The sequence below is a fragment of the Artemia sp. Qi Xiang Cuo genome, chromosome 9 (genome assembly GCF_049724085.1).
Source record: "Artemia sp. Qi Xiang Cuo chromosome 9, ASM4972408v1, whole genome shotgun sequence".
In the NCBI taxonomy this organism is placed as follows: domain Eukaryota; kingdom Metazoa; phylum Arthropoda; class Branchiopoda; order Anostraca; family Artemiidae; genus Artemia; species Artemia sp. Qi Xiang Cuo.
This window is the reverse complement of record NC_142802.1, coordinates 50,739,805-50,762,787: the sequence shown is the minus strand read 5'-3', so window position 1 is coordinate 50,762,787 and position 22,983 is coordinate 50,739,805. Positions and strand designations below refer to the sequence as shown.

General features: G+C 37.1%; 1 protein-coding gene across 1 annotated transcript; it reads left to right on the top strand.

Annotated features, from left to right (window-relative positions):
• The first annotated feature begins 9,125 nt into the window (after nt 1–9,125).
• LOC148948767 (bis(5'-nucleosyl)-tetraphosphatase [asymmetrical]-like) lies at nt 9,126–22,954 on the top strand. The gene is made up of 4 exons (XM_089094084.1): nt 9,126–9,339; nt 10,760–10,913; nt 20,379–20,491; nt 22,649–22,954. Exons 1-4 carry the CDS (start codon nt 9,268–9,270, stop codon nt 22,847–22,849), a joined length of 540 nt encoding a protein of 179 aa, XP_088950210.1. The 5' UTR covers nt 9,126–9,267; the 3' UTR covers nt 22,850–22,954.
• Nucleotides 22,955–22,983: the final 29 nt, after the last annotated feature.

Genomic DNA, 22,983 nt, shown 5'->3' with positions numbered 1-22,983 from the left:
AGAATAATACATTATGCCCACATCGATCTTTACTATAAAAATGCCAAGCCTTCAAATAACTTTCGACTGTTAAAAAGGACACAAAGCCTTCGATTTCCCATCGAATGAGCCTTTTTTGAGTTTCTACGAAAACGCTTTTTTTCAACACCTTATATGCCCGCAGGGCATAAAATACAATCGTTATCCTAAGGGCTGTGAGGGTAGTTGTCATCCTCTAAGACCTAATTTATAGAACTTTCAACTACGTTAAACAAAGTGGTTATCTCTAAATGTAGAGTGGACGTGTCTGGGAAAATGGTGGGCATGAGAGTGGCGTTAGCCGCTCTCCAATCACTTTCAACTGTTGAAAAAGGCATTAGCCCTTTCAGTGTCGAATCCAACGAGTCTTTTTGAAGTTTCTACGACAAAACTTTCAATAAAAACCTTAATATTCCCAGGGCATAACTTACAACCCTTGCGCTGAGAGCTGGGGGGGGTCATCATCAGAGATCTAATTTCCAGAACTTTCTGCAACGTTGAACATAATGATGATTTGATTTGATGTGTTGGGGGGAATGGGGGGCGTGAGAGGGGGGTTAGTTACCCTCCAATCCCTTTCAACTATTAAAAAGGGCACTAGCCCTCTCAATTTCCAGTTCAATGAGCCCCATTTGACGTTTCTACGATAACACTTTCTATAAGCCCCATGTATGCCCCCAGGGCGTAAATTACCACCCTTACTCTAAAGGCTGTGAGGGTGGTGGTCATCCCCTAATACATAATTTCCAGAACTTTCAACTACGTTAAGCAAAATTGCTATCTCAAAATTTTGATTGGATGTGTTTGGGAAAATGGTGGGTGTGAGAGCGGTGTTAGTCGCTCTCTCATCACTTTCAACTAATCAAAAAGGCACTAGCCCTTTTAATTTCCAATCAAATGAGCCCTTTTGAAGTTTCTAGGAACACGCTTTCAATAAAAACCTTATATACCCTCAAGGCATAACTTACAACCCTTGCCCTGAAGGCTGGGGGTTGTTGTAATCCTCAAAAACCTAATTTCCATAGCTTTCTACTAAATTGAACACAATGGCTATCTGAAAATTTTCATTGGATCTGTTTGGGGGAATGGTGCGCGTGAGAGGGTGTTTAGTTATCCTCCAATCACTTTCAACGATTAAAAAGGGCACTAGCCCTCTCAATTCCCAATTGAATGAGCCCCTTTTGAAGTTTTCATGACAACTCTATCTATAAAATCATAAATACCCACAGGGCATAGCTTGCTACCTTTGTCCTGGGGACTCTGACGGTGTTTGTCATCCTTAAATCCATAATTTCCAGAACTTTCAACTACGTTGAACAAAATGGCTATCTCTAAACTTTGATTGAATGTGTTTGGAGAAATGTTGGGCATGAGAAGGGGGTCAATTACTCTCCACTCACTTTCGACTATTAAAAAGGGCAATTTTAATTTCCAAACCAATGAGCCCTTTTTGAAATTTTTACAACTTTCTATATAAACCTTATATGCCCCCTGGTCATAACTTACAGCCCTTATGCTGATGGCTCTGAGGGGGTTATCCTCCTAAGAGACCTAATTTCCAGAACTTTTGACTACCTTGAACAAAATGGGTATTTCGAAATTTTAATTGGATGCGTTTGGGCAAATGGTGAGCGTGAGAGGGGGGTTAGTTGCCCTTGACTCACTTTCGACTATTAAAAGGGCACTAGCTCTTTGAATTTTCAATTGAATGAGGCTTTTTTGATGTTTTTACAACATCGCTTGCTTTAAAAACCTTATATGCTCCCAGGGCATAAATTAAAACCCTTGCCCTGAGGGCTGTGGGGGAATGGATTGTCATCCTTAAAGACCGAATTTCCTAAACTTTCAACTACATTAAATAAAATGGCTATCTAAAAATTTTGATTGGCTGTGTTTGGGGAAACGGTGGCAGTGAGAGGGGGGTTAGTTGCCGTCAAATCATTTTGACTATTAAAAGGGCACTAGCCCTTTGAATTTCCAATTGAATGAGCCCTTTTTGAGTTTCTACGACAAAGATTTCAATAAAAATCTTATTTACTCCCAGGGCATAACTTATAACCCTTGCCCTGAACACTTTGGGGGGGGGGGAGTGTCTTGCCCAAAGGTATAATTTCCTGAACTTTGAACTGCGTGGAACAAACTGGTTATTTCAAAATTTGGATTGGATATGTTTGGGGAAATGGTGGGCGTGATAAGGGTGCTAGTTGTTTTTCAATCACTTTTCGACTATTAAAAACGGCACTAGCCCTTTCAATTTTCAATCGAATGAGCCCTTTTTCAAGTGTCTACGACATCGCGTTCTATAAAAAACCTTATATGCCCCCGGGGCATAACTTACAAGCCTTGCCCTGAGGGCTGTGGGGGAGTGTCCTCCTCAAAAACATGATTTCTATCTTAAAATAAACAACGCTGAACAAGATGGCTATCTAAAAATTTTAATTGGATGTGTTTGGGGAAAAGGTGGGCGAAAGAGGGGGTTAGTTGCCCTCAAATCACTTTCAACCATTAAAAAGGGCACTAGACCTTTGGATTTCCAATCGAATGAGCCCTTTTTCAAGTTTCTACGACAAAGATTTCAATAAAAACTTATGTACCCCAGGGCATAACTTATAACCCTTGCCCTGAAGACAGTGGGAGGAGTGTTCTGCTCAAAGGTATAATTTTCTGAACTTTAAACTACGTGGAACAAAATGACTATCTCAAAATTTTGATTGGATGTGTTTGGGGAAATGGTGGGCGTGAAAGGGGTGTTGCTTTCCAATTACTTTCGACTGTTAAAAAGGGCACTAGACATATCAATTTTTAATCGAATGAGACTTTTTGAAGTTTCTACGACAACGCGTTCTATAAGAAACTTATATACCCCAAGGGCATAACTTACAACCCTTGCCCTGAGGACTTTGAAGGGGCTGTCATCCTCAAAGACCTAATTTACAAAATTTAAAACTACGTTGAATAAAATGGCTATCTCAAAATTTTATTGGATGTGTTTGGGGAAATCGTGGGATGAGAGAGGGGTTAGTTGCCCTCCAATCACTTTTGAATATTAATTAGGGCACTAGACCTTTGGATTTCCAATTGAATAAGCCTTTTTGAAGCTTCTACGACAACTCCTTCTATAAAAACCTTATATGCCTCCCAGGGCATAACTTACAACCCTTGCCCTGAAGGCTGTGGGGGAGTGTTTTCCTCAAAAACTTAATTTCTATTAGAAAATCAACTATGCTGAAAAAAATGGCTATCTCAAAATTTTGATTAGATGTGTTTCGGGAAATAGTTGGCGAGGAAGGGGTGTCAGTTGTCTTCCATTCACTTTTGACTATTAAAAAGGGCACAAGTCACTCCAATTTCCAATTGAATTAGCCCTTTTCGAAGTTTCTAAAACAACTTCTTCGATACGAAGTGCCCTGTTCTAAAGGGGAAAAAATAGATAATACATTGTGCTGACATCGTTGTTATATGCCCTCAAGGCATAACTTAAAACCCTTGCCCCGAGGGTTGCTGGGGAATCTCCTCCTCAAAAACATTTTTCCTATCTGGAAATCAACTACGCTGAACAAAATGGCTATCTCAAAATTTTGATTTTATGTATTTCAGGAAATGGTGGGAGTGGAAGGGGTGTTAGTTGCCTTCTAATCACTTCCTACAAGCAAAAATGGCAAATGCCACGCTAATTTCCAATTGAATGAGCCCTTTTCAAAGTTTCTACGACAACTTTTTCGATACGAAGTGCTCTCCTCTAAAGAAAAAAATAATAATAAATAATACGTTGTGCCAACACCGTTCTTATAAGCCCTCAGGGCATAACTTAAAACCCTTGCCCCGAGGGTTGTTGGGGATTATCCTCTTCAAACATATATTTTCCATCTGGAAATCAACTTTGCTGAATAAAATGGCTATCTCAAAATTTTGATTGGATGTGTTTGAGGGAATGATGGGCGTGGGAGGGGGGCTAGTTGCCCTCCAGTCACTTTCGACTATTAGAAAGTGCACTAGTGCTTTGAATTTCCAATCAAATGAGCCTTTTTTTAAGTTTCCGCGACATTGCCTTCTATAAAAACCTTATATGCCCCCAGGGCAGAACTTACAACCCTTGCCCTGATCGCTGTGGGCAAGTCTCCTCCTCAGAAACATAATTTATATCCGGAAATCAACTACGCTGAACAAAATGGCTATCCCAAACTTTTGATTGGATGTGGTTTGGGAGATGGTGGGTGTGGAAGGGATTTTAGTTGCCTTACAATCACTTTCGACAATTAAAAAGGGCGCAAGCCACTCCAATTTCCAATTGAATGAACCCTTTTGGAAGTTTCTACGACATTTTCTTCGATACGAAGTGCCCTCCTCTAAAGGACAAAAATAATAAATAATACATTGTGCTAACAACGTTCTTATTTGCCCTCAGGGCATATTTTAAACCCTTTCCCCGAGGGTTGTGGGAGAGTGTCCTCCTCAAAAACGTATTTTCTATCTGGAAATCAACTACGCAACAAAATGGCTATCTCGAAATTTTAATTGGATGTGTTTGGGGGAATGATGGGTGTGGGGGGGGGCGGGCGGGCTAGTTACCCTCAAATCACTTTTGGCTATTAAAATGAGCCCTTTTCGAAGTTTTTACGACAACTCCTTGGATACGAAGTGCCCGGGTATGGAGAGAAAAAATAATATATTGTGCCCACATCGTGCATTACATAGGCAGAGCTATCGCGCTGCCTGTGAAAGAAAGGAAACGTAAAATTAAACAAAATATTGCTGCTGGCAGTGCCACATTAGAAATTTCAAAGAAAATCATGTTGGAGTTTTACTACAATTTGTTAAGCTCCAATGGCTGGGGAAGGGACAAGTTCAAGTGTATTATGGAGACACTAATTCACTCTTGTTGAAAGTTAAAGCAGTGAATCTGTTAGACGATTTGGAAAATGGAGAGTACATTAGCTCCCGGATGGATTACACCAACTGGGACGCGTCCACTTATCTGAAGCTAGTGAAAAACCAGGCCCCAAATTGACTGTCTAAATTAAAATCCGAGACGGGGAGTGACTTGGTATCTCACGGTATTTTTCCCCGTTCGAAGGTGTTCTGCCTGTAAACACACAATGAGGTTACCAAACAAGTCTGCAATTGGGTGCTTTCACCCTATATAAAGGAAAATTTCAACTTGAGCTTTTTTAGAAGTTGTATGGAGAATAATTTAGTTCCAAGAGCAAGTGTCATGGCCATTCGCTCTTTAAAGTATAAAAACTATACACTTTGAGTCGAGAAAGGAGCTATGTCTACATCGGACAAAGTCTATGGACGCGGGGACGGTGATAGGGTACTACCACACGGTTAAATATGCAAATTATAGAAAACAACTCGGTCTGGAGAAAGTCCTTCGGTCGGTGGGAGGGGAAGGGGGTCGTCAGTGTAGGGAGGAGGGCCGTTTTTCCGTTGCCAGCTCAGCACTGCCTATTTTTACTTGTTTATATATTTATTTTTTCGTTGCGCAAAGCGGTAAATTTAAAGTGTTTATTTATATTAGGTTTCATGCTACTGCCCTGCCATGGGCCTTTGCCCCGCCGCGGTACCTTTTGGCTACTGCAGTGCCCACCTTCTGGGTGCTGGTCACCCAGCCCAGCCTTTCTTCCCTTCAGGGTTGGTGTTTTTTATTGTGAATTTAAATGTCCATGTTCCTCTGCCATTGTAAATATGTTCAAGTGATTAATTTTATGCTGTTTTTAAAAAAAAATTTTAGTGTATTTATTTTCATTAAAGAAGCCATATATTCTATTTTATGAGTATCTATTCAACAGATTGAGGTTAGGTTTGGTTAGTTACATTTTGACATTGGAGGAGTATGTATCAATTTAAAACACCATTCAGATCCTGTCTCTGCGGACCTTCAATGTCTGGCAAAACAACACTATTAACGAAAATAATTCCAACACATGATAGAATGTTTTTAGAGAATCCGAAAAATATCTATTATTGCTATAGTGTATGGCAAGAATCCTATGGTAAAAAAGAGAGTATTGCACAAAGCACAAAATTCATGCAAGGACTTGACGTGTTTAATAGTATTTCACCAAACTCGTGGTTAAATATTGACGATTTAGCTAAATTTATTGAAGAATGGTCTCAGGAAATGTTACAACTATTTACAGTCCGGTCGGATCATGAAAAAACTTCCCTGACTTTTGTTTTCTATAATCTATTTCATCAGAGTAAATGTATGAGAACACTTGCTTTGAATTGTACTTAATTTCTAACTTGCTCCCTTCTAGAAACCCCCTTCACTAGCCATAGAAGAAATGATCCTTTTTTCAATATAAATATTTAAACACGTCTCATTCTCCTGCTTTATATATTGATATCTTAAGATTTTAAAAATATGCTAAAAATCATCTAGGTATAAATAAAATAGATCTGGTATGCGCCCTGGAAATAACCACCCTGGACCGATGTTTTCTCATTTTTTTAACCCTCCTCCCTCTCCAGCTTTATATGCCGCTATCTCAAGCTTTTAAAAATACGTTATTATTCATCTAAAGAGCGGATGAATGGGCTCTTATTTGAATCATTATATGGGTGATCATCTAAATTTTGGATGAAACACTTGATTGAAAACTGGAAGTTACATTACAATTTTTAAGAGTCAAAAGTTATTTGAAAGCAACAAGCTATTTACATGGCTTGTTGCCGCGATCATGATTTCCAAAAACAACCACCCAATCAAATTTTTGAGATATCCATCTTCTTCAGCATTGTTGAACGTCCAAAAATTAGGCTTTTGGGGATGTAAATCCCCCAGTGGCCATCAGGGCACGGGCAGTAAAGTAGGGGATTCGTTTATTGTTTACGTATAGCATATGCTGTTGGCTTTCCATAAAGATTATATTATTACTTTCCAAAAGGACAAAGGGCATTTCAGAAAACTTTGAAGGGAGTATTGAACTTAATCAAAATACTTTATGTGTCGGGTTGTATATTCAGGAATGACTGAGTAAATTAATTTGGAACTTTCAGGAAATTATTACATGGGAGATGACCAATTGACCAAAAAGGTAATATTTGCATGTTATTACAATTACCAACATTACTACTGCTACCATTATTACTGCTACTACACTACTACATTTGACACATTGAGAGGAAGTTTGAACTAAATCAAATGACACTATGTGTAACACATTGTCAAAAGATTGTATCTCAAGAATAGATTTGGGTTCTAAGTTGGAACTTTCAAAGGATGCTTAAAAGGGAAGATCAATTTACACAAAGGCAATATGTGCATGCTACTACTAACATTATTACCACTAACACTTCTACATTTAATGCTACTGCTATTCCGACTGCTATTTTTATAACAACCGGTTGTAAGGCTAAAAGCATTAAAAATATTATGAGAGATAGAAGTCACCAACATCAATAATTATTGCTTCGATGCTTAATTTTATTATCAATTGATATACTAATAGCAAGAAGGAACGACTCAAAGCTGGAGAAACTAGAACTTCTGTATATGCAACCTACGTGAAAGAACCCAAAAGGTAGTAGAACTTAGATCCACCCTTGTTCGACATTTGGCTCCCAGATAGCGTTAATATCAATATTTTCTATCTTAAGGGGGCGCCAGATGTGTATGGCTATTTTTGTCTTCGTCCTATTTTAGATAGGTTGGTTATCAAAGTGTAATCAGGAATCTTGATCTGAACATCTCCAAGACGGGTGTTAGTTTACTTACGTTTTATTTCGCAAAAAGCATGAACATCTACTTTGTTTCTTTCGAGAGGTCACATTTTATCTCGTGGAAATTGGACTTAAACAATTTATGCAACTAAAGACAAATTTTAGACCATTACTGGTCTAATGCATACTTCTTTTGTTCTGGTTATATGTGTCCTTATTTGTATTATGAGATACTTTAGCTTCAATAACAGCCATTATTAAAATATCACTAATGAAAATAGTCTGTTCAGAAAGAGTACAGATTACTGATAACACACTGTAAAATGATTCACTTCATCCATCAATGGTACTTAATTCAATATAAGAAGAGGCAATGCTATTTACACTATTTACATACTTTGAGAGTGGTTTAGCTCATATCTCTTGGAGCTAGTGCTGCGGAAGTGGGCACATTTTTGGAACAATTTTTTTACCTCTTATGACTAAATCTCTTTCACCATTGGTGAAAACAGTCTGTTCAGAAAGAGTACAGCTATCTGATCTCACACTGTAAAATAACTCACTTGATTTGTCAATAGTATTTATTTCAACATTAAAGGACGCAAGGTTATTAGCATTATCTACATAAATTGAGAGTCGTTTTGCTCATATCCATAGTAGCTGGTGCTGCTATGAGGACGGAGGTTGGCACGTTTTTATAACGATTTTGTTACCAGATTTAATCATATTTTGAAACAGCATTTCTAAACTGAATTTGTACAGTTCCTTTTTGCTCGTGGAATTTTCACCAAATCAGTTTCTTGATTCTCAGCTCATCAACCAAATAACAATAATGGGAATCGTCTTGCAGATTCTTTTCAACTTTTTGAGACAACACTAGAAGTTTTCCAAGCGTAGTAACACGAGTCTCAATATCCTTGAACTTGGCATCAATGTCTTTCTTGAGCTCTTCTTTAAAATTAGCTAAATAATTATTTTTACTGCATCCTTGATTTTAGTATCTATTCGAAGTAAGGCAGCTATTGCAAGTTCAAGTAGCGCAAGTGTTTTATTCACTATGTTGTGTATATCGGCTACATTTACACCACACTGGGCATTACCCTTACAGACAGGACTTTTCCATTTGTAACCTAATCTCCTCGTCAATTTAGTCAGAAGAATACGCTCAGATTTTCTAATCTCAGGAAAATCTGTGCATAGCCATTTTTTTTACCTGTATCACAGTTCATTGCGTTCGATTCTTCGTCTAGACTCTCGTCACAAGATGCGCAAAAGTGTCTTCGCCTTTTTGGGCTCATCGGTTGTCTTTATGGAGGCATTGTTTAATATTCATATTAAAGCAACCCTGGCGATTAAAATTCAAAATTAATAGGAACGTTGGAATTACATAACTGTGAAGAAAAGGAGAAAAGATTAAAGTAAATTACTGATTTTGAATTTGAAACATTTTAAAGTTAAATAATTCAATCGCCACAGAATTGAAAAGAACAGACTAGAGCTGCAGTGTGGAAGGAAATACAATATTGTCAATTTGGAAAGACTTGAAGAATATTTGTTGCAAGAAGAGGAAAGTGGACAATAATGGAGCCAGCAGGGGCTCCGGTCAAAATCCCCTATGGCTACCAAAATATGCAAGGACTAGCAACAATGCCTGTAGTTAACCATTATGGACAAATTTTTATACCAATCCAATCTAATAGCCCTAATAACATGTGTTTACCCAGTGTATCATCCTATGTACAAATTGGATCTGAATTTTTCATTTTATAAATATCTTAGTTATGTAATTAGTGAGAAGTAAGAATTTTATGTTTATGAAAACAACTTTTCCCTCAGAACTAGTAAGTTTTTCTTAACAGTAACAAATTTTTTTAATAGCACCAACTTTTTCATCAAAGATAACACATTTTTCTTAAAAGTAACAACATTTCTTAATGATAACAACTTTTTTGTTCAAAGTAGAAGATTTTCTTTCAAAGATACTTAGCACACTTAAATTTCTCTTTGAAGTAACAGGTATTTTCTTAACTGTAAAAAATTTTTCCTAATAGCACCAACCTTTCCGTCAGTGGTAAAAAATTTCTCTTAAAAGTAACAGTTTTTCGTCAATGATAACAAGTTATCTGTTAGAGGTAACAAGTTTTCAGTCAAAGATACAAAATTTTTCTTAGAAGTAACATTTTTTTTGGTTATTGGTCATTTTTTTGTAGCTTGTAACAAAGCTTCTTATTCCAATTCAATGGCCCATATATATATATATATACATACATAAATATATATATATATATATATATATATATATATATATATATATATATATATATATATATATATATATATATATATATATATATATATATATATATATATATATATATATATATATATATATATATATATATATATATATATATATATATATATATATATATATATATATTATATATATATATTTTTATATATATATATATATATATATATATATATATATATATATATATATATATATATATATATATATATATATATATATATATATATATATATATATGTATGTATATATATATATGGGCCATTGAATTTGAATAAGAAGCTTTGTTACAAGCTAAAAAAAATTAGCATAAAGAGCAAGGGTTGAGGAAAAGGTAGCTCCATTCATATTTGGAATAATGCTGTTGCTTTTAAGTTTTAATTTTGCATGTTACTTTCAGTTGAGAAAACTTTTTTTTATTTAATTCATCAAATGAAACTCAGAATCTCTTAATCCAGGTTTCTTATGGGGAACATTATTAGTCACTTCCTAAAGGTATAAGTCTGTACATGCCTGTTCTGAGTTCTCTTTTCTTCTTTTTTAGTGAAGCAAGTTTTGGTAAGTTTTCAAATTACATACACTTTTGTGAAGTATAAATGAACAATGTTCCACTGTAGGTTGCTGTGATGCTTTAATTTAGGATGCTACCAAATGAGGTTCAGTTTCTGTTAATGCAGTCTTTGTATGGGGAAAATTATTGATCACCACCAAAAGTTATAAAATTTGTATGTTTCTGTTCTGAGTTTTTTTTCTTTTTTTTAGTGCAACTCATGTGGTGAGCACTTTTATGAAGTAAAAATGAAAAATGTTCTACTGCGTTCTGCTGGGATTCTCTTGTTTAGGGTGATATCAAATGAAATTCAGTATCTGTTGATGCAGGCTTCATGTGGGGAACATGATTGGTCACCTCCAAAAGGTAGAAAAATCTTTCTAGATAAATACTTCAGTGTACCAATAATGTCCATGGTCATAGTTACACTGTGGCTTAGATTTATTCAACATTTACTAGTAAATATAAGTCAGGGGGGAGGGGGTTGAAATAAAATTTGCTAAAAATCAGCTTAAGTAATTTTTTTAAATGTTTAGTTTTTATCCAATGAGCAAAGTTGTAATTTGCAAGTACCAATGTGTGTATTTTTAAAAAAGTTATTTGTAAATCCTCCTATTGAAATTATCCTATCCTACAGTAGGGCAACCTATATTGAAATTTCCTCTTCTTCCTTTTATGTTTTTGGTTGATTTTATTGCATGAAAACAATCTGTAATTTAGCTCATTGAAGCAATAAAGGACTTTCCACATGTTATAATTTGTAGTTAATACTAAAAATGCTTTTTAAGAAGGAGCTGGGAATAATGAAATTATTATCAGCTTGGTCGTGTTTTTTTAATTCAAAAATTGTAGTGACTATGTTGAATGTAAATTGTTATTATTAGAAAGTTCCGCAAAGAGGGTATCTTCTGCACAGAAAATAATTCACCAAAGTTTAAAGTCTTGCTAAGCTAGTTAATTTTATATCCTACTTTAAAAACGAGAACTTGTATGATCAGTGATTAAAAAAAATTATAAACAGGTACAGAGAAGATTACTTAGATCAGACATATAAACAAAAATGGCTTAATTATAAGAGAAAGCATGAATACAAGCAAATTATCTTTCTTTTTCTGTCTGTGGATCTACATATGCTTTGTTTTTGTGCCAGGTTTTGCTGGAAGGTAATATAAAGACTATATATAGTAAATGTATAGGTATTCAAAAACAAATTGAGTGCTTAAAAAATATATTATTTCCCGTGCAGCTATTCAGTGCTAAATTGGTATAAGAGCAAACAAAGAAACAACGTAGGATAGAAGAGAAAAGTGGAAATCCAGGGAATAGGGAAATCCAGGGATTTCACTAGGTGCTCTAGTGACCTCTTTTTCTATTTTAATTACATTTGTCTTTTTGAATTATCTCTTTGAGCATTTGGTGTCCAAGTTGTATCTTTCTTCTAGGCTCAAGATTTCCAGAAAACAATTCTGGAAAGTTGACCTCAAAATCCCCACTCACAATCCATTTGTTAATTTAAGTAGAAATGTAAATGTTGATCAAATTTTTGTAAATTTTGTAACCATGTAATACTTAGAGCCTAGAGTTGTAATCTGATTCATACTTTGACTTACTTGACTTATCGCTCTTGCTCAGCAGGGGCGCCAGCGTAGAGGGACCTGGTCGACAGCGCTGTCAGTCTTCTTCAAGCAGCCCTGTCCAGGGCAAAGGATGGGGCCTCATTTGGGTCAATGTTGCGGTTGAGGAGGCGTTGATTTATAACATCAGCCCATCTGGTGCGCGGCCTTCCTCGAGGACGTTTCCAGACAATCAAGGGATTGAAATCCGATATGATCCTTCCAGTGGTAGTTAGCGGGAGGCGGAGTAAGTGGCCATACCATCTTAGAGAACGAGCTTCTACATGGGAGGAGAGGTTCACCAACTTGTAGGTCCTCAGGATCTCAGTATTGCGAATCTTGTTATACCAATTGGAGCCTTTAACTCGACGCAGGTGTCTAGTTTAGATGACATCGACCTTTCTTAGCTGTATCTGTGTTATCGGCCATGTCTCAGAAGAGTACAACACGATGCTTGAGACTGTGGCATTGTAGATACGGGCTTTTGTAAGGCGACTAATTTGCGCTTTGTGGAAGACTATTCTCGGGAGCTGTCCGAATACAGAATTTGCCTTGGCTGATCTGGCTGAGATTTCGGCGCCAAGTTTACCATTTGATGATATAACTAATCGGAGATAGGTGAACTGCCTTACCACGCCAACAGCTTGGCCATTGATCACAACAGTTAAGGGTGATACCGATGAGGTCTTTTCTCTGGACATGATCTTTGTTTTCTTCCATTTGATTTGCAGCCGAACTGCAGAGGCAGTGGAGGAGATTGTATCGATTTGAGACTTAAGTTGGTCGATATTTTCGCTGAGGACGGCTACATTGCGGGCAAAGTCAACATCAGACAAAGTCCTCCCGGCATAACTTATGCCAAAAGGGTGGACACAGTGTGTCTTGTTCAAAATGTGGTCAATGACGCAGTTAAACAGCTCAGGTGCAGCAGCGCATCCTTGCCGTCCACCATTTTTTATGGGGAAGGAAGAGGAAAGCTTCCCGTTCACAAGGGTGGCCCTTTCTGTGCTGCTGTAGAGTTCTTTAAAGAGGCTGACTATCTTTGTTGGTAGGCCCGCAGCCTTCAGCGTTAGCCAAAGGGACTGCCTGTCAACAGTGTCAGAGGCAGAACGAAAGTCAATGAAAGCTATGTAAGCTTTCTTGTTGAATTCCAGTGTCTTCTCAACGATCTGTCTGACAGTATGAATCTGTTCAGTTGTCGATCTTCCTGGCATGAATCCGAATTGTTTGGGGCGGCGCAAAGCATGTAAGCGTTTCAACAGGAGCATTGCAAACAGCTTTCCAGGAACAGAGAGTAGGGTGATACCTTGATTCATAGGTGGGATAATAAGATGGGGTTTTCTGAAGTCTTTGTTTGAGTGCATTTTTCTGAACCGGTTATTCGATCTCAATCAACATTCAATGAGAAGTAAGATTTAAGTGTCCTAGTTATGTTTTTCGAGTTTCCTGACGCAATATAGTCATGAGGGCGAGTGGGAAGGAGGGAAGCTCTAAATTCTCATTAGTGTTTTAACCAGAATTTTCTGTTAGGTCTCAATCAAAATGGAGGAAAAGTAAGTTGAGTCATAGTCATCCCTTCTATTGTTCCGTGCCCAATGTCAGCTCTCTGGGGGATGAGGTCACGAAGCTCTTTTCACAGGGACATATATCTGAAGGGTTGTCAAATCTTGACCAAACTCGGCTGGTTGTTAGAGTCAGCTTCCTAGTTAAGCTGTTCGGGGGTCCAGACTCAATGCTAAAACTTTGGGAGAAGAGAAGAGTATGGGCTGGTTTCTTGTCATCACCAGAGTTATTGGCTAATAAAACCTAGTACCTCAACTCAAAATCAAGCCAACCTCTTGGTAATAGTGTAGGGATGGCTAAAGTTCTTGCTATCAGAACATTTACCATAAATGTTGTTCAGGTTTCGATGAAACTTGGTAGTAAGAGAGCTAATTGTAACACAGTGCTTTTTGGGGTTTAGACATGATTTGGCGTCCTTAGAGGAAGGGTTCCTAAATTGTTGTCGTCATATCCTTCACCAGAAGATGTTGTTTGATCCCATTGAAAACATGATGAGAGAGAACATGCAACTCCTTCGTTCTGCTTTTTGGTTGTCCAGGACTGATTTTACCTTTGTGACGGTAGAGGGCTCCTAAATTTAAGTCATCAAGATATCACCAAAAATATGGCATTTAGTCTCAGAAAAAACTTAGACAGTAAGTGCTGATTTTCTATTTCCGATCCTTTTCAGAGCATGGGGCCAATTTCATCTTTGAGAAGGGCTAATCGCATCCCAGTTAACCATAGGAGGATTTGCAGCCGGGGCTGTAGTTGAACTTATAAGGGTGTTGAGTTTTATTGATATATTATAAAGCATTTACTATTAGAAGCAAGTACCATATAGACATTTAGATCTTGTTTCAGTTTTGGTCAAGGTTCACCTTGGTATCTGTAGACTGACCGTTTTAAGGACGGACCATAGCCGTAAGAAATCGACCAAGGCTGTATGCATACATAATCAGTAAAATAGAAACTTTAAAAAATGAATAATAAATGCATGTCGTTTCTATGACTACTTGAAGGATGAAAACACTTGTTTTTTGTGTTGTTTTTACAATTTCAGTAATATTAAAATTTTCACTCAAATTGTTGTAAATGTAAGAGTTTTGTTGTCATTTGCGTATTGTAGTTCGTTACACATGGGTATATTGTTACACATTCGTTACATCCTTTGTGTATCATTAATTAAAAAAAAATTTTTCCTCAAAATGAGTTTTCAAAGAAGAGTAAAGAAAGAAAAATAAGAAAAGTAAAGAAAAAGAAAAGTAAAAGTATTAAACAAAAGATGAGCAAAAATAAAATCAAATAATCTATGAAGCGTGAAACTACCGCAAATCAGCATCGATAACTAAATGACACCCAAAACGAACAGAAATTACAATAAATAACCGAGTCAAACTCAAAACGAGCAGAAATTAGCATAAGTTGGGCTCAAAACCCCTGTGTCTTCCCAAAGCCAGAACAAAATTTGCACATTACTTTTCTTTGAAAAACATATTTTATGGAAATTTTTTTTAAATTAATTTCTGTTCATTTTATATTGACATAGTCTTTCCAGGGAAAAAGAAAATTATACTTTAAATCTTTTCGTTTTTTTTAAGACTTTATAGTTTGGTCTGCTATTTGTATGCTGGAGAAAAATTTTCAGCAATTTTTAACAACATGCACCCTTTTAAAAACCCGGACATTAATAGCAGTGTTTAATTTAGTTTCATACCTCCTCTAGTTGACCCGAAATGGAAAACTTGATACCACTCGCAAAAAAATCTGTATACTTTCTTTGATAGCTTGGATGCACTTACGCTATTTTGATTTGGTTAAATTTTAAGAGCAGAAGCAGCCCCGAAAGTTTGAACGTAATACCCTCAGTCGTTCTTGGGATACTGCTGAGATGCCTTATTGGGAATTAGCATTAACGCAGTGCATTTTGATTCAATCTTATGGTAACACTTAGTTTTTAAACATAATGGGCAAATGGGAAAGTGGGCGTGGGAGGGGGATTAGTTGCCCTCCAATCACTTTCGACTATTAAAAAGGGGACTAGCCACTAATAATTTCCATCTAATCACTTTCGATTTAAAAGGGCACCAGCCCTTTCTATTTTCAATCGAATGAGCCCTTTTCGAAGTTCCCACGACAACTCTTTCGATACAAAGTGCCCTGGTGTAAACAACAACAAAAAAAAAAAAAAATAATACATTATACCCACATCAATCTTTACAATAAAAATCTCAAGTCTTCCAATCACTTTCGACTATTAAAAAGGGCAATAGGCGTTTCGATTTCGAATCAAATGAGCCCTTTTTGAAACGACAACGCTTTCTATAAACATCTTATATACCCCAAGGGCATAAATCACAACCCTTGCCCAAAGGGCTGTTAGGGTGGTTGTCATCCTCTAAGACCTAACTTCCAGAACTTTCAATTACGTCAAAAAAATGGCTATGTCAAAATTTTGATTGGATATTTTTGGGGAAATGGTGGGCGTGAGAAGGGGGTTAGTTGCTCTCCAATCACTTTCAACTATTAAAGCCCTTTCAAATTCCAATCAAATGAGCCCTTTTGAAGTTTCGACGACAACACTTTCAATAAAAACCTTATATGCCCCTTGGGCAAAACTTACAACCCTTGCCCGAGGGCTCGGAGGGGTGTCTTTCTCAAAGACCTAATTTTCAGAACTTTCTACTACGTTGAACAAAATGGCTATCAAACAAAATGAAAGTTTTGATTGGATGTGTTTGGAGGAATGGTGGGCGTGAGGGGGGGGGGGGTTAGTTACCTACCAGTCACTTTTGACTATTAAAAAGGGCACTAGCCCTCACAATTTCCAATTGAATGAGCCCCTTTTGAAGTTTTACGACAATTCTATCTATAAAAACCTTATATGCCCCCAGGGTATAACTTACAACCTTTGCCCTGGTAGCTCTGGAGGGTTTGTCATCCTTAAATACATATTTCCAGAACTTTCAACTACGTTGAACAAAATGGCTATCTCTAAACTTTCATTGAATGTTTTTGGGGAAATGGTGAGCGTGAGAGGGGGTCTAATTACTCTCCACTCACTTTCGACTGTTAAAAAAGGCGATTTCAATTTCCAATCAAATGATCCCTTTTTGAACTGTCTACAACAACTTTCTATATAAACATTATATGCCCCCAGGGCATAACTTACAACCCTTGCACTGAGGGCTCTGAGGGGGTTATCCTCCTAAAAGACCTAATTTTCAGAACTTTCAACTACTTTGAACAAAATGGATATATCAAAATTTTGAGTGGATGTCTTTGGGAAAATGGTGGGCGTGAGAGGGGCGTTAGTCGCTCTGCAATCACTTTCAACTATTAAAAAAGGTACTGTCCCTTTTAATTTCCAATTGAATGAGCCCTTGGAAGTTTCTACGACAACGCTTTCAATAAAAAAACTTATATGCCCCCAGGGCATAACTTACAACCCTTGCCCTGAGGACTGTGGGGGGGGAGGGGCTGTCATCTTTAAAGACCCAATTTCCAAAACTTTCAACTACGTTGAATAAAATGGATATATAAAAATTTTGATTCGATGTATTTGGGGAAATGGTAGGTGTAAGAGGGAGATTAATATCCCTCCAGTCACTTTTGATTATAAGAAAGGGCACTAGCCCTTTGACTTTCGAATAGAATTAGCCCTTTTTCAACTTTCTGCGGCAAAGTTTTCAATAAAAACCTTATATGCCCCTAGGGCATAACTTATAACCCTTGCCCTGAAGACTGTGGGGGGAGTGTCCTAATCAAAGGTATAATTTCCTGAACTTTAAATTGCTTGGAACAAATTGGCTATCTCGAAATTTTGGTTGGATGTGTTTGGGGAAATGGTGGGCATGGAAGGGGTGTTAGTTTCCTTCCAATCACTTTCGACTATTAAAAAAGGCACTAGCCCTTTGAATTTCACATCAAATGAGCCCTTTTGAAGTTTCGACGACAACGAGTTCAATAAAAACCTTATATGCCCCCAGGGCATAACTTACAACACTTGCCCTGATTGCTGTGGCTGGTTGTCGTCCTCAAAAACCTAATTTCATTTACTTAAAACTACGTTGAATGGCTATCTCAAAATTTTGATTGGTTGTGTTTCGGTAAATGGTGGGCGTGGAAGGGGTGTTAGTTGCCCTACAATAACTTTCGACTATTAAAAAGGGCACTAACCACTCCAATTTCCAATTGAATGAGCCCATTGATGAGCCACTCCAAATTCCAATTGAGTTAGTTTCTATGACAATTTCTTCGATACGAAGTGCCCTGCTCTAAAGGAAAAAAATAATAAATAATGCATTGTACCAACATTGTTCTTATATGCCCCCAGTGCATAACCTAAAACCCTTGCCCTGAGGGTTTTGGGGGAGTGTCCTCCTCAAAAACATATTTTCTGTCTGGAAATCAACTACGCTGAACAAAATGGCTATCTCAAAATTTTGCTGGGCTGTGTTTGAGGGAATGATGGGCGTGGGGGGGGGCGAGTTGCCCTCCAATCACTTTCGATCTTTAAAAAGGGGAGTAGACACTCTAATTTCCAATCAAATGAGCCCTTTGCGAAGTTTCTACGACAACTCCTTCGTTGCGAAGTTCCCTGGTATGGAAAAAAACAAAAAAATAATAATACATTGTGCCAACATCGTTCTTTACTCAGGCAGCGCGATCGCGCTGCCTATGATAACTTTTAGGATTTAGTGCTCGATAGCTACAAAGGAAGTACAATAATGAATTGATTTGGATTCTTGATTTCTAAAAGTATATGGTAAGAATGGGTGTCCATAGGACTCGATACCCATGTTTTTAGGACAGAGGACATACAATATTCAAAAAGTGTATTTTTCGGCTACTATTTTCCGGTTTCTTGGAAATAATTCCAGGAGATAATTGTTTATGAACCGAAAACTACTTACGCTTTTAAGTTCATTGTACAAGCTGTCTGGCCATTTGACGTCGATAGTTTTTTTTTTTTTTTTTTTGTCTTTTTCTAAGCAAATCGTAATTCACTCTAAAAGTAATTATATTCAATTAAATAGTAAAGTTGAATCACAATTTGTAAGTAAAATACCTGCCATCTAATTCTGGTTTTTAGTACTATATCAGTATAATAGCAAACTAGATATTACTGCACAGAAAAATGGAAATACTGGTGAACGGGGATGTTTTACAGCCTTTTTTTTTCGGTAAGAAATAACTGTCCACGATTGTTTGTAACTAAATTTTTCAACCCAAACAAATGTTGATGTCACTGTTGCCAGATACCAGTTCTGAACATCAGGCGTCTGTTTGGAGACGCGCAAATGCAAAGATAAAAATGATTTTCAGGAATATAAATTTGGTTATTCTGTTCTCTGTTTCCATGGAAAACTTTGTGCAATATGTTCGAACCAAAGAATATGGTTAAAGGGCAGGAGACGTGTAACTTTTTTCAGCACCGATTTCAGCAGCTCAGTAGGAAAACGATAGCGGTACAAAAACAGTGCCCTTTGCGCAAGATTTTCAAAACTGAACATAATGGACATCAATAGTGAACTGCAGTTTATAAACAGTTCCATGGTGTATTTTAAATTATTTCTTTTGATTTTGCTGTTGAAGAGAAGGAAACAATTGAGGATTGAAACAGCTCAGGAAGAACATCCACCAAAGAAATGAGCATGGGTCAGACCATCTTGGATGTCCAGAATCGGAAATTCGGTACCGTTTTGTAATTCGGCACCGGAAACATGACAATTTTCACGCTTGAATTGCTGTCGTTTTCGTTGCAATTTGGTGCTGAAAAAAACTACTTGTGCCCAGCCTCTAACTTATAAGAGTGGGAACCGGTGCTGATGTCGACACACACCATCTAGCGTTTGGAGACACTTGGTATTTTTCAAGCTCTCTAATCATTCTTCTGTTAGGAACTGAGATCGGACATTATTACCCCGAATTTACCAATTCCACTAATTAAATTAATGATTCTTACTATTACACTGAAAAAATGCCTAGTGTCGCAAAACGCTTTTTTTTTGCTGACACTAAAGCTAGTTCATGGTCTTATAAGTTACCCATACTCTTTGCTTAAACCTTATCTTTGTACATTTCTGCTAGCAAAGTCGGTGTAATTAGTAAAACATATTTTTGTCACGGAAATGACAAAATAATTCCATAACCGCTACTGGATCTTTAGCTGTTTTTTAAAGATTGAGACGCCAAAACATGCATACACCTTGTATTATACACCGGTGCATTGGCAAAAACACAAGCCTAACAAATTTACGAGCGAATAGACCAAAAAATACCTACGAGGTAAGCTAGCCAACATTTCTTTTATTTTGTCCTGGATGGGCCATCATACCCAGGACCGTTCCTAGAGCTGGTGGCGCCTGGGGCAAAATTAATTACGGCACTCACCCTCCCGACTCAAACATAAATAGAATAAGCCCCAGAAGCCCGATTTCTGGCACACCTCCAGCCATACTCCCCAGCCACGGCACCTGGGCAGCTTGCCCTGGTCACCCACCTGTTTGAACAACCCCAATACAATTAATGTTATTATAAATGGGACATAATGGCTCAGACCCGCCATCTTGTATAAAAATGAAACTCCTAAAATAGGTTATATGTCTTGGAAAAACTTAAATTCGTTTTACCTTTGCTTTTTCACTGTGACTGAATTTTACTGTGTTATCAGGTCATTTGGAGGAAGGAGAAAATGAGAGGGAAGCTGCATTAAGAGAAACTATGGAAGAAGCTGGAATAGGTCTCCAAGATTACGATATTCTCAACTTTAAGGAAAGTCTATCCGTAAGTTTATTAATATTCTTACTCTTATCAATTTAATTTGGCATATATAATTTGATTTAACCCAAATGTGGGCCAAGTTAAATAAATGATATAAACGACAAAAAATCTTCATAATTAAGAATGATAATACCAAATTATTCCATGAGTGCCGGGTAGACGCGTGGTTCTTGAAGGATGTGATGGCAGAAGATTTTCCTATGGAAATGCTACTACTATTACTAACAACTCACTGCTGCACCAAGCCGCCTGATGCCAACACAGCTACGCAAGCTCCTCCATTCCAATCTGTTCAAAATCTTCCTCTTTACACCATCCAAGGAAGTCCCCATTTTCCTTAAATCCTTCCTTAGGACATCCTCCCAACCCAGTCGGGATATCTTGCTTTTCGTTTGGCCCTAGACGGTCGGCCTACAGGAACAATCCTTGGAAATCTGTCATCCTGCATCCGCAGAACATGTCCTAGCCATCTCTACCTTTCTCTCATTATAGCTCTAGAAAGTGGGACGGAACCACATTTTTTCGTGCATCTTAGTGTTTAAGATACGGTTAGTCAGCCGGCTATCCACTATAATCCGTAGGCAATTTCCTTGGAAATCATCTAGCAAATCCTCCTCCGTTTTTCGGACCGCCCACGTTTCAGAACCATACTTGACCACTGTCATCACTGTGGATTCCAATATTCTTCCTTGGTCTGCAGACTAATCTTCCTATTTTTTCAATTATTTCAACTGTGAAAAAACACCCTGGGTGTGTGGAGATGAGGTAACAAAATTAAGAAAAGTTTATCTTTTAGACTACAATTTTTAATTTTTCTTATTTGTTTTTTTTAATGATTTTATAAATCTTGTGTTTCCTTTTTTGCTTTTCTCCGGATTTCGGTTCGTCATGTTAATAGATTTGGCTATTTGATTCTTTGATTTTGAAATATCTTCTTATTTTAATTTTCTTATATTATGTTACTGTGAATGTCTGAAATCTGGTTAATGTCGATATTCACCGGTGAATGTCCGAGACTCCTTTTTCTCTGCTTTTGATTCAATTAGCTTTGCGAAGCAGCTTTTTCAGTCTTATGCAAGCTTTGATGGTAAAAGTTAAGGCTAGGTTAGGTTGAGTTAAATTAAAATAGGTTATAAATCTCAGAAATGGGTCAAAAACCAAACCCACCACCATCAAACCTTGCATAAAACTGAAAAGGTTGACTGGCAACGCTGACTAATTCCAAGGGGAAAAAAAGTATTTCGGAGATTCACCTGTGAATGTTGATATTCACCAATTTAGGACATTCACAGTAACATATATATAAATTTTTTTCATAATTTTCATATTTTATGTATTTCCCATATATAGATATTTTGTTTTTTATTTGGGCAACTTCCATCACCCGAAGTTCTCAATCCACTGCTCCCCATTCACACAAATCCCCACCACACCACCACCCATACCAGAAATCCTCACTGCACTATTACCCAATAGTCGAATTCCAAATAACTTATATTTTGTACCAAATTCCAAATTTTTAGTTTTTGAGGTTAATGAGGCTGACACGGCAACGTGAGCAATTTAAAACAAAACACAGAATGTAGCCTGACAAATGACTCCCTTGCATATTCATAAACAGCTCCCAGTTTCTAGCAGAGTTTGTATGCAGAGAAACTCTTGAATTCAGATTGTGAATTGAAGCTATTTGTGAATAATTTATATTATCAAGTTTCTTTTCCAGCTTCCAGTGTCATTTAGCAAATCGGTTTTTTCTTCTTCTAAAACACAGCGCTTGGACTCTAAAATAGTCTCCTTTTGGCATCAAAAGAATGTCGGGCTTAGTTATTTGCATTCCATCTTCGTCTTCGTTTTTCCAATGACAGTTACAATACTATGACGGCTCAAAACAAACAAAAATGTAAGCATTGTTGTGCGCTTAAATTATGCCATCTGTGGGTCTGTTTATTTTGACCTATCTATTCCTGGAATACTCTCCACCCCCCACCCCCACCCCCACCCCCTTACCTTTTGTCTGCTTGGATGATGTTTGAAATGTGACAAAATGATATCATTATTTCTGTCCTCTGTTTATCTTCTTTTATTTAGTTTCCTTTTCTGGTACTAAGGATATATAATCTATTATATAATATATAATCTAAGGATATAATCTATTTCCAGTATGATGTAAAAGGAGCACCGAAGGTCTCAGCATATTTCCTGGCACGACTTAAAAACCCAAACAAAAAGATAACTATGTCAGAAGAACATCAGGACTACAAATGGCTCAACTTAAAAATGGCCAAAGATATTGCCAAATATCCAGATATGTGCAGCCTTCTTGATCGTTGTGAAGAATTCATTCGAACTAACAGTATGTGATTTTATTTCAGGTATTCGCTTTGCATTCTATACACTGCCGTGATGTTTAAGTGTATATGAAATTTTTGTTGTGGTATTTTCCCAGATTAAAGTAGTCTCCGATGAGCTTGTAAGTTCTATTTTTGTAGTCGCAC